An 18,089-nucleotide genomic window follows, 5' to 3' on the forward strand; every position below is an offset into this window, starting at 1 on the left:
AAAAAAAACAGCAAGCCTCACTTTCGGGTGCACAGGATTCCCGGGCAAGGGGTGGAAGACCCCCTTACCTGGGCACAGGATGAAACTAGTTAGGGGGAAGGGTTAGCTTAGCTAGACCGGCTCCATGGGGCAGGGGTAAGTCCTCATGGGGCCCGTGGAATGGATTAGTTAGAGGGATTGTAGCCAGATGTAGGTTGGGTAAATAATTTTTGGGACATTTGAGAACAGTGACAGACTTGTGAATGTGTAGAGGGGACGTAGTTTAGCTACGTAGTGTTAAAAGGAACGTGCTACTAGTTTAAGGGACGACGTGGGAGCACGAGTTAGTTAGGGGAGGTAGTTAGAAGGATGGCAGAGTTCAGCGGTGAGTGTGTTGAAGAGTTGGTGAGTGAAATGGAAGCATGTGCTTGGTGAGTGAGTGAGGCCAGCGGGTCTGTGTGAGTGGAGCGAATGGGGAATGCATGGTGCGATGAGTGATTGGGGGGAGGAGTGACTCCCACCCAAGGGACCCCGGGGTCAGTGTAGAGTGAGTTAGGGGGTTAGTTAAATTGAAAAATGGAGGTCGTTTTGTTGTTGGTGTGAATGTAGGCTCGAAACCCATTTGGAGGGGTGCAGGAGCCCTGTTGACAGGCTGGGAGCGTGGCTGCGAAAGGTGAGTATCGCTGAGTGGGTACCCCGGGCACCAGGCTATTCGGCCGTAGTAGGCCAAGGGCCCATGGGGGGCCGGGATAGCGTAGTGGGCACGGGTGCGTCTGCTTGGTGCGGGGGCCCGGGGCGCCATTAGCCACGTGGGCAGTGTTGTGGGCACGGGTGACCCTCGGAAAGGGGCCTGGGAAGCCAGCCTGCCACGTGTGCGTTTCAGGGGAGGTGCCATGGGGGGCACTCCCCGGTGTTTAGGGAGCTGGTAGGCTCGGAGGCAGTGTAGTGCCCGGGGGTGCCATAGCTGGAGATTCGGCAGAGGGTCGTGCCTGCCAAGGGGAGCCACGCGTCCCAGCCATGAGACCGTGTGAGGGCACGGAGAGAAAATTGGGGGGCGAGGCCCGAAATTGTGAGGACACCAACACAGGCGACGGGAATCTGGGTTGTTAGAACCAATAGTTTAAGCGAGAGGCGCTTGTTGAAAGCCCTGGGGTAGTTTAAGAGTTAATGGTTAGGGTAGATTAGGAGATGTACCCCTCCGCACCATCCATCCCCTCGCTCTCGTTGTGGGCCGCTGGACCCACTTTGTGTTATAGATCGCTGAACTCTGGGGAGGCCATCTTGAGGCTTCGTTGGGCCTCGACACAGGACGCTAGCTCTCCCTTGTTCCCCTCCGGGAAGGGAACGTAGGGGTTGGGAGTAGGCTAGGTGACAGGATAGGTTAGCCGAACAAGGACAGTACAGGGGGTTAGGGGACGATTTATAGTGGGGAAGTTAAAAAAAAAAAAAAAAAAAAGTTGGGGCTAAATTGGGGTTTGACAAATTAAGGGAGTGGGTATAGACAGTGACAGGCAAAGGCGATAGGTTGGGAGGGAGACCGTAGAGTAGGTCCGAGCCCGCCTTCCGAGTGGCCAGCACCACCACACTCCCTCCACCAACCTCCACTGAAAGGCGAAGGCTGGCCAGCTTCATCGGCAGCTGTTGTTTTGCTGCAAGGCCTGTGCCGGCTGGATCGGCTGCAGCTGCTGTGCTGCAAGGCCTGTACCGGCCGGATCGTCTGCAGCTGTTTTCTGCAAGGCCTGTGCCGGCCAGTTCATCTGCCGGCTGTGTTTGCCTGCAGCGGCCTTCTTCTGCGGGCTGTGTTTGCCTCATCACCTTTGCCATGCCATGCCCACTGCCCCTGTTCACCAGCCCCGTTCAATTTTTGCTTTGCCCCCCCCCCCTGTTCATTGCCATGTGCGCCAGGATCAAGGCAACAGTTTGCAAGCTGCGAGAACTGCCCTGTTGGCAGCTACAACACGGGCCTGCAGTGGCGGCCCGTGCACCGTGTTTGCGTCCATCCATTCATCCATTCATCCATCCATTCGTTGTGTTCATTGCGTGTGCCACTTGAGCTGGCACGGAGACTGCATTTGTGCAGCCCATGCACCGTTGTGGTTCACTGCGTTCAGTTCAAAAGGGAAGGCCTTGGACTGCGTGTGAGCAGCCGGCCACGTTTCCTGTCTCCTGCATTGTTTGAGCCAGAGACTGCATGCGAGCAGCCTGGCTCCCTGCTAACTGCTTTCTTTTTGCAGAGACCATTGATCCTGGGCCATGGTTTAGTGTAAAATTTGTAAGTTCAGGTTAAGATGTACTGTAAATATGAGTGCGCCCCCGGCATGTCTGTCTTAGCGCCGGCAATTTTATTTAAGTCGTCCGTGTGAGTGGGTTTGTTTAGGTAATTACTCAGCCCTCAGGTTATTTATTTTGGGGACACGAATACCATGAATGTCGCACTCAGGGATCCGTAGGTGAAATGTACGAGGGGAAAACTACACATGATGGCACACGAAAATTTGATGACTCGGGACGAGTCTGTAAAAAGGGGAGGGGGTAGTGTTGTGGTTGACGAAATTCGCAAACCACCATTCAGGTCCCGTAGGTGAGATATCTCTGTAAGTATATGTTTAGTTAGCCCAAACCCGTTGTTTAGAGGGAATAAATGTCATTCATTCGGGCTGCGACCCTTTTAGATAGCCGTTTTTCTTTTACTATCTTTATTTTGGACCAACCGCCATTACTACCACCACAACCACCACCAACCGCATCTCGACAACCACAGCCACCTTCTCCAGAACCGCCTTCACAACATCCACCTTCTCCACAACCGCTTTCACACACCAACCACCAACCGCAACTCCGCTTCACAACAACAGCAACACCAACAGCCACGACCTTTACCGTCACAACTCGCCCTCGCAACCATCGCATCACCGCCATTCCCGCGCCGCTTGTGGGCACCGATACTGGACTCGTACAGGGCGCGCACCGAGCAGCGGGTGCAAAAACACCAGCCTTTCCGAGAAATCGGATCAAGAATGATTCACGCCCACTTCTGTTCTGTCCTATCAGCGAGCGTGGGGCGATTTGGCCCCGCCTCCAGGCGCGTCGGAGTATAATCACTATATGCAGATTCGCGGATCAAGAATGATTCACGCCCACTTTTCCTCCATCCAATGGGGGAGCGTGGCTCCGCCCCGGAGCCGTTCATGATCCAAAAATCTGCATATGATTTCTCCTGTCAAACTATAAAGCGCCGAGCGCGGGGCGAATTTGAGGAGTTGAGAAGAGAGAAGAGTTGGAGAGTTGTGGCGGCGGCGAAATCAGTCGAGAGAGTGTCTGTCGGGGTCCGGAGAGGCTGGAGAAGCCAAGAAGCTTTGTGGAGGTCTGCGCTCGTGTCAGAGTCGGGGAGCTGCGGAGAGCGGAGGCCGGGAATGCGGTCGAGGTCGCAGTGGAGTTGCTCGTCGCGGGACCCAAGCCAGCCAGATATCCTCTTTCCCCCGAGCATCAATAACCCCCCCCCTGTTTCCCCCCGCGCTGAGATAGTGTGAGAAGGGGGCCCCGTTCCCACCCCATTCCAGGCAGTGCCAGCGAGGCCCGCGGAGTCGGGGCGCCGCCGCCATTTTGCGGCTCATCACCAGACGGGGTCTCGGCCCCAGGCCCGTCTGCTCCCTTGCCGTTTAGGGTGGCCCCTTTTTCTTTTGCTTTGGAGTATATGTGTTGTCGGCGCCGTCTGTGAAGTAAAACTGTGTAAGTGTTGCCGTGTGCTCGCGTAGTCGGTAGTAGATCTGCATTGTGTCTCTTTTGCATTTGCTTTTTGTGCAGAATTGTCGTGTTACTTTTACATTTGCTTTTGGTGCATAATTGTATATGTGTGCTTTCCGTTTGCCGCGGAATAAATGTGCTTTATGTTGAACTGTTTCTCCCGTTTCGCTTCGTCTTTTCTCTACTTGAATCTCCATCTTACTTCACGTAGAGGGTTGGTCGTGGGCTAAATACGCCCGATAATTAATCGGAACCGTCGAGGTTGACGATAACACCGCTCGGTTATCCCGATAGTACGGAACGGGTCGCTTAAAGTGGCCCGTGTCCGAAGTCGACCTGCGGCAAGGTGCGATCGCCCGGTCTACCCTCCGTGTGGGTACTTAGGTAGGTCGAATTTGGCGAACAACCCTATCCCACGCGGGGGGCCGATTGGCACGATCGTGGTGAGGCCGAAAGGCCCACCCGTAACTAGTTCCCGGCGTTAGTCCGAGAGGGTCACGACGGGATTGTCCGTCCGGTGAGCGACGTGCCGCGATTCGAGTTACGTGGCCGCTCGCACGCCGGCGGGCGCGAATCCGCAACTGTATATATATATATATATATATATATATATATATATATATATATATATATATATATATATATATATATATATGTATATATATATGTATGTATATATATATATATATATATGTATATATATATATATATATATATGTATGTATATATATATATATATATGTATATATATATATATATATATATATATATATATATATATATGTATATATATATATATATATATATATATATATATATATATATATATATATATATATATATATATATATATATATATATATATATATATACACACACACATACATATAGATATATAGCCTGGTGTTGGCTTAGTGGTTAGGGGTGGTGGCTTGGGATCCCAGGATCCTGAGTTCAAGCCCCATTGGCTGCTGAATTAACACCAGGGGGTTGACTCAGCCTGTCATCCATCTGAGGTCGGCGAAGTGAGTACCAGTGTACTGGTCCCGGTGTATGCCCAGGTTAGAATAGGTGTACCATATCCCTGTGTGTCATAAGAGGCGACCAGGGTTGGCGTCAGGAAGGGCATCCGGCCATAAAAAAAAACATTGCCTCAAGAAAAAGCCTAACCCCTGCACAGCAGGGAAAATGGCTGTAAAAACGTTTTTTTTTTTATACATATAGATATATATATATATATATATATATATATATATATATATATATGTGCATGCATGTATATGTATAAATTTAATTTTTTTGTATATATATATGTATATATATATATTTGTATATATATATATATATATATATATATATATATATATATATATATATATATATATATATATATATATATATATATATATACATATATATATATATATATATACATATATATATATATATATACATATATATATATATACATATATATATATATATATACATATATATATATATATATATATATATATATATATATATATATATTTATGCATGTATATGTATAAATATATATTTTTTGTATATATACATCAATATATACACCAAAAAATTATATTTGTACATACACATGCATGCACAAATAAATATATATATATATATATATATATATATATATATATATATATATATATATATATACATACATAGTTGAAAGTGTGTGTCTGTGTATCTGTATGTGTGTTTCTCTGTGACCTATGCACGCCAAAAGTACTGGACTAATCCTCACCAAACTTCACATGCTGACAGAACATGTACCTGTGAGTGTCCCGATGTAAAAGAATTGAACTTCTGACTTCCGGTTTCCGAATTATGACATCATCACCTCATTTTGTAACGTTAATTTTTCAAGTTCAGCCGATTGACATGGGGCCAACGCCATTTGCAATAGAATGAAAAAATAATGCTACAGTCAATTGAAGACAATGACTTCCTACTTCCCGGTTTCCGAATTATGACTTATGTATTCAACACACTTGCAAAAATGACCGAATGTATATTATACCGTATAATGATGTAATAATCATCTGTAAGTCATATTTTATTCACATTTTCTTTGTTCATTATTGTTATAACCATGGTTATAAAAACCATTTTTATTGTTACTGTATAACGTTTTTACGTCACTTCGGCCTGGATTTGGGATCAGCGATCAAATAATGTAAATCACGATTAAAAATTATTTTTTGATGATGCGGGAGTTATCTTTATTAAAATCAGTAGATTAAATATACACCATGTCTGATATTTGGGTCTTTCATGTCTCCAACGATGCCTTTATCTCCAGGGACGCATCGTTCACCATGACAAAAACCGGAAGCAAAAGGGTCATAGCTGACGACACGGAATCCAAATTGCCAGGGTATTGTGTTGTTGTTGTTGTTTACTATTCTCTCATGTGCACGCGTTGAGTATGAAGCTCACTACGTTCGCTATTAAATGCTGTGCGGTGTATAAACACGATCGGGTTCGATTTCTATGTTGTGAATATTAAACGTTGTGCGGTGTATAAACACGATCGGGTTTGATTTCTATCTTGCGAATATTAAACCATTTCTTTCTTGCGTGTGGGATCATCGGAGGCTTTTATTTATACATATTGGCCCCAGAGGGGAAGACATCAAATATTGCTAATCCTCAAGCACTCCACTAAAATTATTGAGCTACATCAGTTATTTCATAAACGGGAATAGGATGTGCGATGAAGGAAATACATGTTGCTGGTGAAAAATAAAAATGGTGGTGGGAAATAAAAAAAATGGTGGTGGTTGGTATATATACATATTACAGATATAAATAGAATGGTGATGGCGTATGGCGTATGTGCATAATATTTTATAATTAAATGGTTATGGGCTATGGAGATATCTTATAGAATGGTTATGGGCGTAGGTACGTTGTAACTTCGTGTACATAATATAACATAATTTTTTATCAGGATAACAGACGTAAATAAATCAAATACGCTGGGCCAGGCTGGGTTATGCCCGACGTATAAATTAAGTCGCAAATGATGACATGAAACCAGCCTCACATTGTTGAGGCATTATGGTTTTTTATCTGATGCGGCAATAAATCTTAACATTTTTGAACTCGAGTCTTCTGCATATAAAACATGGCGGGGAAAATATAATATTATAGTGGTGATGAAAAAAAATAATAATGGTGGCAGCCTCTACAATTTTACAATTAACTGTGACATATACTCCTTCAGACCCGCTGTCATCCACGGGATTCCTGTGCAGAGCACGGGTATCCCTGCCAATATATATATATATATATATATATATATATATATATATATATATATATATATATATATATATATATATATATATATATATAACACACACACACGCACACACTGTTGCGGTTATGGGAACCACATCCCTCCAAAGCAATAGCAACCATCATACAGCAGTCCCTAGACCGTTATTCCATTAATGTACGTTCACATTGTCCCATTAGACAACATGGAAGGGACCAACAGGACAGTGAGTTGTGTAAATCTCATAGTTGGGTCTGATTAAATCTCTGCACTCTTTCCGATTCTTTTTTTCTACTCTCTACTCTTAGTCCTGAGGTAAATCCCAGCCATGTGCGTCCTTCGCTGTGAGATGGGTCCTCGGCGAAGGCCAAGCAGGCATTACGCCTTTCACCCCTCTGCAGAAATCACAGCCTGCCACACGCACGTGCAGCGGTAATTTCCACCCACTGGACAGAAAGTGCATCCAACACGACGGCCACGCTGCACGGAACACGTACCGAGATGGAAGAATCGGCACCCTAAATGCTGGCAACTTGCAAAGCGCACGCGGCCGCACCCTTTCCAACCCATTTCCAAATCCCCATCTAATAATTATATCTAATCCCTTCCCTCAATTCCCTGACACTGATCAGGGCTGGCACCGTGCATCCCACCACCTCTGATAACCGCGAACACCATGCTCGATGGCGGGCGGACCCGCGCGCTGTACGGGGCATGCTCGATGGCGGGCGGACCCGCGCGCACTGTACGGGGCATGCTCGATGGCGGGCGGACCCGCGCACAGTATACGGGGCATGCTCGATGGCGGGCGGACCCGCACGTTGACGTGTACAATGGCGGACCCATGCGCACTGTACAGGGCATGCTCGATGGCGGGCGGACCCGCACATTGACGTGTACAATGGCGGACCCGCGCGCACTGTACGGGGCATGCTCGATGGCGGGCGGACCCACGTGCTGGCCACGTGCTTAATGGCGGACCCGCGCGCACTGTACGGGGCATGCCCGATGGCGGGCGCACCCGCGCGCTGACGTGTACAATGGCGGACCCGCGCGCCCTGTATGGGGCATGCTTGATGGCGGGCGCACCCGCGCGCTGACGTGTACAATGGCGGAGTCGCGCACAGCCCGTGATACTTTATCATTGTACAGAACGGGGCAGGAATAACACACATCTTTCGTCGGGTCTGCGCATGGGGTTACAATAACGTCTTACCGTCGGTCATTGCTCAACACGACGGCCACAAATGTCTCCCGCGGACAACAGACATCCTCCCGCACCTCTGCCTCAATGCAGCTGCTACCAGGCAGAGGCATGCTGTGCGGCCGGATCGCTCGGGCCACGTGGCGCACCATGGAGCAGGCACATTGACCGGCGCTAACCGCGGGTTGCCAGGAGCACGGCACGGGGTTCGGTGCAAGGCGATTCATGTCACGGTGCTCGGAGCGAGACGATTCCACAGCTTGGAACCATCTGGCCGGAAGTGAAGGGGAGCCGCATCCAGTCATACAAATAAGGCCCGTGTGCTGGCCGGGGCTCAACCAGAGTGCCCGATTCGGGTGACGACACATTGCTTCAGGTCGTCGCCATGCCCCGCACCACCGGATCTATAAAAAGGACGGGTTGTCGGGTGGTGGCAGAGAGTAGTAGTAATCGTTCCTGAGTCGTTCAAGAAGAAATCGTTCCTGTTGGCTCGGTCTGTCTGGCTTGGGATCGACAACCTACCCATTCGCCTGCTGACTCCGTCTTCTTCACCACCTCATCGTCTCTCTCCACCCATTGGCTTCTGACTCCACCCAAGTCCCTCCCTTCACACCCGACAGTCACGTCTCATTCTCTGGACCAACGCTAGCTGCACGAAGTGCCATGAAGCAAGAGACGATGCACCAGCTGTCAGGGAGGTATCGCCCAGCGGAGCATCCCCCCAAAATGTATTGGTGGTGCGGTTTGGCAATGCTGCAAGATATTGAGAGACCGTTAGCCTTATCTCCTCTCCATTTTCTCTTCATCGGGGTGTGTGTGTGTGTGTGTGTGTGTGTGTGTGTGTGTGTGTGTGTGTGTGTGTGTGTGTGTGTGTGTGTGTGCGCCCTGGCGCCTGTCCTCGCTTAAGTTAAGAGTGTACAAGAATTATATCGGGATAATTCTGCTCTGTGTCTGCTTTTTTTAAAGTTGCTTGCATATTGCCGCACCACTCACATTTCTTCTTATTCCTGCTGCAGACAACAATAAACAACATTCACTGTGCCACATATCTTTCTTCACCTGCTTGGAATAAATCCTTTGCAGAAATGTTCCCAGCTCGTTTTTGTCTTTTCTTTCATTGATCCAGCATGGTCTGTGTCCTAAATTAGCCGGGACTTTATACCCAACAATCCGTTCCTTTTAGCCGGTACGTCCTTGGCCATGTCGCTCGCCTGCATCTGATCCGGTAAAGTGATCCGGTTCGGATAAGGTGTACTGAGGGCATGTCACCCGGTAATTAGATCACGTGGTTATTTTTAGGTCACCGGATTAACCAGACAGAGGACCCTAAGTCACATGGTTGAGTTATATTGGCGTTCACGGTCGGTTAGTGACCCGCCACGTCACGGAATTATCCGTGTGCGACGGCCTGCAATTCCGAGAAGTCTGGTAGGAACCCGAGATAGCCTCCCCACCACCCCACTCCCCCCACCTCCGGTGGTCTTCCCACCCGACCCCCCCCCCCAAAAAAAAAAAAAAAAAATATATATATATATATATATATATATATATATATATATATATATATACATATATTGTTGTGTCCAGGGGGTTAAAAGCCAACCTGGACGGATGGCAAAACTTCTTCCTTGAAGGCGACAATTGAGACTCGGACATTAATGCGCACATTCCATACATCCGCTGGGACCATACTTTGTGCAGAGCGTTGGTGCTGCCTAAGCAGTCTCTTTGGCTTTTGGGCACAATCCTGGAGGGGTCACCACTCCGACACAGTATACTAGCATGCTGGCACTCATTTTGCCAACCTCGGAAAGATGACAAGCAGAGTCAAGCTCACCTGGTATTAATTCAACAACTGAGGAGGATTTGAACTCAGGATGCAAGGATCCCAAGCCCACCACCCTAACCATTAAGCCAACACCAGGCATAATGCGCACGTTAACAATGCGCAATTCCATCCCCTCCCTCCCCTCACGCTGCCTTCACCTCCCCTCCCCTACTCTTATGCTGCCTTTGCCTCCTCTCCCATCCCATCTCGCTGCCTTCACCTTCCCTCCCCTTATGCTGCCTTCGCCTCCCCTCCCCTCACGCTGCCTTCACCTCCCCTCCCCTCATGCTGTCTTGGCCTCCCTCCCCTCATGCTGCCTTGGCCTCCCCTCCCCTCATGCTGCCTTCACCTCCCCTCCCCTCACGCTGCCTTCACCTCCCCTCCCCTCACGCTGCCTTGGCCTCCCATGGTGGAATTTGGCCATGGTGCCAACGATAGCTCGCCTACTCTTCGTGAACGACACTATGAGATCTTTAACGTCCACCATCAAATGCTGACAGACGGGATGCCTGATTCACATCCATCCATGGGATGGCACACAGATTGACGAATCACCCTGCAGAGATTCAAGCCTCGGCAACTTAGAGCCGAGTGTACGTACCTCCACGCCATCCTGTCAGCTGAGGCAGCCAAGTGGTGCTGCCAGAAAATGCATCGATTCCTTTAAAAAAAAAAAAAAGGCTTGCTATGGAAGAATGAGCCGGTGTCGAGATTCAGAGATAGATGACCGATTTATCCCTTTCCCGTACCATGAACCACCGTCAATGTTAAAGTATAATCTTGTTTTATCACTACCATTGCAGCATCACATCAATGCATCACCATAGCAACATTGATGTAAGACCATGTTTTCTCTTTTACCATCATCATAGCAAAGCAATGGAAAACTGACCAAATGTGGTGCAAGCTTTGCACAGATAACAGCAGCACAGGAAAAGAAAAACACGCGAACACGTATTTGCAGCTTGGTTTGAACGCCCTCTAGTGGACAGGACATACAGGGAGTGTCAATGAGCGACAGAAAACATTATAAATCGAACTACTCTCATCTTTTCTTCAATCAATATCCAGTTGAAGAAAAGGTTGCGGATTAAAGTAACGAGTGATAAGAAGAAACGATTGTAGTTATCGACTCAAGTTCTCTCAAATGCTCATTGCTCCTGTTTGTGTTGGCCAGCTTGGCATTCTCAGATGAGCATCCAGATGCTCATGATGCTGGGATCCCAGATTCAAATCCCATGTGGTGTGTTGATTAGTGTATTGTATACTAATGTAGTTCAGGTAAAGTACACTGGCGTCTTCCAATGTCCTTGTCGTGCAAGTAATACACGCACAAGGAACTCCATTAGCCTTATTCCTGTTTTGATAATTCCCATTAGCACCCAACGAAACTGGAGAGGTCTCCTGGTATGGAGTGTGTACATACTTTACCTAATTTGAACATTTGAGCTTCCTGCACAGCTCAATCAGAAAGTAAACCCCACTTCCAGGCTTCGCTAGATTTAGGATAAATAGCATATCAAAGATAAACTGGAAATGTGCGGTCATCTCTCAGAACTGTGTGCGCTGATGATATCAATCTTGAAACAAAACAGTCATCTCCTTTTTTTTTTTTTCATGACAACATTCGCTTCTTTGAAGGTTTCAGTTGAAAGACTGCGTGTGTAATGGAAAATATCCTCTTGAAGTTTGCCCAAAACTCATGAGAGCAAGCGGCTTGATGTACAAACCCCTTTCCCAACCGTCTCGGATAGTTTCTATGGAAATTCCGTCTTGTTCAGTTCGGACGCTACCGTAATACTGTTGCACAAACATTGTTTTGGATTACTGGAGGAAAAACCAATACCTCTGGAATTGAGCGGGCATCCAGTTTGTCCTGGTGGTTTGCGAAGATAAGGAAGGGTAGGGTGCACAGTTGAGGGTGCTGCAAGGCACAGTGAAGCTCCAAGCGTGCCTCCTCCAAGTCTTCCTCATTCGACGCACTATCCAACACGAAGATCACACCCTGAGATCCCTGGTAATAACGGCTCCAGTACTTCCGAATACCTTCACCACCTGCATAAATAAATAAATGAATAAACACACAAACAAGCTACTCAGTTACCCACATTGTGACCTTTCCCATCGTTTTCCGTCAATTTAAAAAACAAAAATTCCAATATACAGACATGTTGAAACTGTCAGATTATGGATTTGCTCCCCAGTATGGGGGGAGGGGAGGTAAAATTGTTGCATTGCAAGAGAGAATGTCCAAAAACTGATCTCTGCTGCAATCATTTGAGGGCACAAAGCATGACTGTACCAGTCATAAAATTTCATATCCTTCCCATTTCTTTGGAAAACAACAACAACAACAACAACAAAAACACATTGTCGAGAAATGAGAGAACTTCATAAAAGGCAAATTTACCTCCAAGTTCTTTTACATTCAAAATAGCCTTCTCAAACTGCACAGCCCTGATGTTAAATCCTGAGAGATAGAGAGAGAGAGAACGTGAAATGCAAAAATGAGGTGGAATACAGCAAAATATTTAACCTCCATAACAGCATATAATGGCATGGTCAAAAAAAACAGCATAATTGGCAGCGCGCACTCACGCATGCTCATTCAGTTTCCCCCCAAAAATATCTTCAGGGGGAAAAAAATATCCATAAAATAAAAATGCAAACTGCAGTTCACATCCTCATCTTTCAGTTTGGGCGACGCTTTGGAAACCTGACAGTTCAACGGTTCACATCAAGCCCTTTTAACGTCGTGGTTGCTGTACTTCTAATGTTCAACGCTATGTATACGATGTTGACAATCAGCTGTCATCTCAAGTGCCTTTGCCTTTATAGCAGTGGTTCTGAACTGGGGTCCATGGACCCCCAGGAGTATGTGATGCCTCATCAGGGGGTACATGAGATACATTTTGATTAGAGCCAGCGAAAGAGAATCTGTTTGTACATGTAGTATCGTGTAAAAGTAGGACCACTGGACCTGTTGCTTTTCTGGGCCCTGGCCTAACGTTGTAACCAAAATTTGGCAACATTCTGACTGGTGGGTCTGGAGAAGATTTTTGAAGACATTTACTAAGTCAGCCATTTTGACCTACTTAAAAGTCCCATGACACTCAAAAGTTTCTGGTTATTTATATATTAACTTGACCTTCCGAGTGAAGAAATAACCCATGTTTCTTTTTTAAAATCAACAATGGGATAACTATACCAATATTTCGAACATTTGTAGTGCTTTTCACAACTTGCTATGCCCCGCCCCTCAAAAAAGTAGAGTTCAGCGAACCGCAGGTCACGTGACCGTTGACGTCATCTCCAGAACGCGACTCGCTCAGAGTGGATTGATTAGACATCACGCGCCGTATAAAGTACGTACAAATGCATTGTGCACATGTGTTTGCTATCTCACTGATCGTCTTAATTCCTGTGATTGTTTCGAGGAAAAGAAATTCTGCTTCTGAGCCGTGTATGCACAACAATCACGAGGCAATTATGTATCACTTTACTACCTTGTCGTAGTCGTGTACAAATCCAATACATGTATGCACAATAAAGGGCTATACCATGTCCACAAAATATTAAATGTGACCGTTGAACCTTTCCATTAAAAAAGAAACTTACAGGGACAAAGAAGTAAAATACTAAAGATTAATATTGCATCATTTCAAGGTGCAAGGAGATAATTTTAAAATAAAACAATGTGAAAAACCTGCACCCACATTTTGCAGCTTATTGAATTGTTCGTTGAAACCAGCCTGCCGGGATAGGTACGATTCCACATACATGCAAGCCAGGTGTGGCTGCACTCGACATACATGGGTTTATTCTAATGTGAAGGTACTGCTTCCATTGGCTTGCTATTCATTAACATTTCGCCAAAATGCTGTAATAAATGAACAGGGAAAAGTATGTTGGCACAACTCTGAAAGACAAATGTATCTGTCCTATTACACGGCCTCATAGTCTCGGGACTCTTTCGCATTGACTTATACATTGTGTGCATGCTAATACAAGGTACTTGTCAACTCTAGAGTCTAGACTAGTCCGATGAATTTGTCGTCCGTCAAACTAGTCCGATAAATCTGACGTGCTGTAGCTTTCTTTTATTATTCGCTTTTCTTCATTGTTTTCTACTGGTGCTACATGACGACAGTAGGAATAAAATAAATAAAAATGCAACAGAACGTCAGATTTATCGTACTACTCGAGACAATTGTGTCGCAAGGTGTGTTCTGCACACAAGTTTTCATCGTATCCGGACAGCGAGATTGCTTCGTTTTATGTGCGGAGAGATACGGCTGATGACATGGGCTGGCCTTGCTTGTGATTCATTCGCTGCAGAGCAACATGCCCGCTGCACTGGTCACGTCACCTCACTAAAATATTTCTAATATTTCTCAGTATGCAAATATAATTTACATTATTGAATTACGAATAGGATTTAGTCGAACCAGTTGTTATTGCCAAGTTTTCCTTCGATGTCCTCCCGATCATCATGAATGCCGGGAATTTCATCGCCATTTTCCTCTGCTTGTCCTGCTTCAGGCTCGAACTGGTAAGGCCGTATTTCATTTACAGCTGCCTGAAATTCACCTCCCGCGACCTCGTTATCCGACAATTCTCCATCTGATTCAGACAAAATCCTTCATTTCTCTCAAACTCACTGTCGCTACCAGACAAATCAAAGTCCATGTCATCCATTATTCAAAACCGAATGTTTGATTTTTTTTTTTAAAGCAGAAATGAACGAAGCGATTGAGTCGACCAATCGAATGTGGAAACCCACAAGAAGCCAATAGAATCACGTAGACCACCAACACGAGTAATTTACGTGCAGCCTTTGTTGTTCTGGAGATGACGTCATGTGGGTTACGTGTCGTTCAGTAGATTTTGACAGAATTTTTAGGGGCGTTCCCGAAGAGGTTTTTTTTAAATTTTACATTTTACATAACGAGTGTTGTGAAAAAACACATTGTCAGATCAAAAATCATGATGAAAAACTCCTATAGGACATATATATGCAATTTCAGTACTTTTGAGTGTCATGGGACCTTTAAAGTCGTGTGACTGGACCGAGCTTTGCAATTCCGGTTATCATCAGTCAGGAGATGAACGTTGCTGCCAAATTTCAGCCAGATAAGTCAAAAAAGGAGACGGACGGAAGGACGGACAGACAGTGTGCAATGACAATACCTTATCTGGAATTTAAATTCCAGGTAAGCTAAAAATGACTGAGTCACCATTGAGAGGGGGTACGTGACACCTCATGCTGATACCAAGTGATACGCCGATCGAAAAAGGTTCAGAACCACTGCTTCATAGCCTCAATCTGTCCCCTCCCAAGAAGGAAAAAGAAACAAGACAGAGCACTTTGCAATCCACAGCATAACCAGGGAATATAGATAACTGTAGATCTAAGGTTGAACGACCTATATGAAAGTAGATCTGCATGCAGACAGAACGATTGCAATAGGCTCTCCAACCTTTTGGGAACGGGTGACGATAAGCACTGTACAACCAAAATAAATGTATTTGGCCATCACTGCATATCTGCTTGGTTTGGTTTTGTTCTGCAACATTATTGCAACCAAACCTGTCGGCGACGAGAAGCTTCATGTCCATGATGTCAGATATATTGGTGGTGTTGAAGACAGTCATTAACACATGCTTGCAATGGTGAAAAAAACCCATTCAACATACAACCTACGTTCTCCATCCATGTTAAAGATGATGGCATCTGTATTCCCTACCTGAAGTCGGAGTGACTTTGTTTGTGTTTTCATCAAGTAACTGGCATAGCAGCGTGCTCTTTCCCGCATTGGTAAGTCCAATGCACAGAATATCATACTCCAGGCAGCTTGCAGGAGGGTCCTTGCAGCACAACACCTGGTAGCACTGCAGGCACGCACGTGCAAGAACATACCTGAGAATCATTATAACTGTGGGCAAATACTCAAATTCAAGGAATGAAACCATTCAGTCAGTCAGTTGCCAGGTCAGTGTGTTTGTTTGTTTTTTTTGAATGCGACATATTGGATATTGGCAAACACGTGTGCTGTAAGAGTAATGCATACCATTTGGGCTTTTGCCCGTTTCAAAGTGTACGAGGGACGTCGCGTTGCAGAAGTGCTTGCATATTTTTCAGTGAAAGATTACGGTGATCACGGAATTACATCATATATACAGTCTCTATGTTTAACGATGTCTCTCTCTGGACATCTTGCATATAGTTTCTCACATTATAATCCAGGAATTAAAATAATGGTACCTTGTACCAAGGACATGGGCATGGCAGAAGGTGTGCAGTGAAGAAATCCAAATTAGTGTTACATTTACGGTGATACGGACGATGGACACGAAATCCAGAGCTTGGGAGGAGATGTTCTGTGTCGGCTCAAGAGGTTAACATGGCCACATCCACCGTGTTAATAAACCTCCAAGGGAAGGAAGGCTTCTGTGCTGGGATGACAACGCTGGTTAAGCACTGGATGGAAGGCATTCACAGGGATGGCGATGAGATGAGATTATCTGGTCGGATAAAGTTGTCATCGGTACGATGTGGATCGGGTTATGGAGGGTGGGTGACTGAACTGTTGAGATGACCCCTCAGGACCCTGGGATCCCAAGCTGCCACCCAAACCACTAAGCCAACACCAGGCTACCCCTAAACCATTACATGAACATTTAAAGGATGTTGAAAATGATACCAATTCTACAACACCATCACTGCACATCTGCTCTTTGTCTGTTTCTTGGAATGTTTAACTTCTAGAAGCTTGTTTTCCTCAATAATTACTATATTAAACTGAACAAAGCAATTGATATATTTTTCTCAACATCAATAGCACCACCCTCCACCTCCACATTCCCAAACTCCTACTCCCCAACCCTCCTTTCTCCATCCACCTCTGACCATCCCCACATTCCCAAACTCATACTCCCCCAACCCTCCTTTCCCCTCCCCACATTCCCAAACTCCTACTCCCTAAACCTCCTTTCTCCACCTCCCTCTGGCCCTCTCAACATTCCCAAACTCCTTCTCCCCAACCCTCCTTTCTCCATCCTCCTCTGACCATCCCCACATTCCCAAACTCATAGTCCCTAAACCTCCTTTCTCCACTTCCCCCTGGCCCTCCCAACATTCCCAAACACCTACTCCCCAACCCTCCCTTCCCCACACAATCTCCAACCCCCAAATATAGCAAATACCAGTATTTGCACTTCGTCATCCACCAGTTGGGCTTGGTATCTGAGGATCCCTCGGCTGTTGAATAAATTCCAGGTGGGGTTGACTCTGCCCGTCATCCTTCCGAATTGGCCAAATGAGTGCCAGCTTGCTGATATCCTGTGTCGGAGTGGCGACCCGTTCAGGATTGTACCCAATAACCAAGGAGACTGCTGATATGAGGCAGCACCAACGCTCTGCACTGAGTATGGTTTCCATGGATGGATCCACCTGTCACCACCCCAATTCATAGTCCCCAACACCCCCCCACCAATAGATGGATCCACCTGTCACCACCCCAATTCATAGTCCCCAACACCCCCCCCCCCCAATAGATGGATCCACCTGTCACCACCCCAATTCATAGTCCCCAACACCCCCCGACCAATAGATGGATCCACCTGTCACCACCCCAATTCATAGTGCCCAACACGTCCCCCCCCCAATAGATGGATCCACCTGTCACCACCCCAATTCATAGTCCCCAACACCCCCCTCCCCCCCATACACATTCAACAGCCCCGTTCCCCCATGTGGACGATACACACTCCCCACAACTCGTCCACATCTAAATACCGACGCTCGCAGCACTTCTCACCGAATGCAAAGCGATCCGACAACAGGAAATAATAACGCGCGCACACTCGCTCATGGTCCACGGTCGCCGTCCGGTCCACCACACCAGCCCGAGTTTGTGTAACCGTGCCGGTAAGATCGCAAGCTCTCCCGACGACACAGCAGATCACGTCCTCACCACGCCCGATCACTCCTTCCACCTCCCCAGCCGACCACGTGTGTG

The 18,089-nt window shown here is 46.4% G+C and overlaps 1 protein-coding gene across 2 annotated transcripts in view; it reads right to left on the minus strand.

Annotated features, from left to right (window-relative positions):
• Positions 1-18,089, minus strand: part of ARL15 (ARF like GTPase 15) — a 50,657-nt gene extending 32,568 nt beyond the window's left edge. The window contains exons 1-4 of one of the 2 annotated variants that reach the window (XM_085845601.1): positions 17,889-18,089; positions 15,816-15,960; positions 12,479-12,538; positions 11,915-12,123 (exon numbers count right to left, since the gene is read on the minus strand). In XM_085845601.1, the coding sequence (XP_085701727.1) occupies positions 11,915-12,123; positions 12,479-12,538; positions 15,816-15,960; positions 17,889-17,942 (468 nt within the window). In that variant the 5' untranslated portion in view covers positions 17,943-18,089. Of the gene's footprint in view, positions 1-11,914; positions 12,124-12,478; positions 12,539-15,815; positions 15,961-17,274; positions 17,543-17,888 lie in introns of those variants that run through there. The other variant, XM_085845600.1, reaches the window with a different exon arrangement.

The sequence above is a fragment of the Eptatretus burgeri genome, chromosome 11 (genome assembly GCF_056783735.1).
Source record: "Eptatretus burgeri isolate ZD-2024b chromosome 11, Ebu_testis_v1, whole genome shotgun sequence".
In the NCBI taxonomy this organism is placed as follows: Eukaryota; Metazoa; Chordata; class Myxini; order Myxiniformes; family Myxinidae; genus Eptatretus; species Eptatretus burgeri.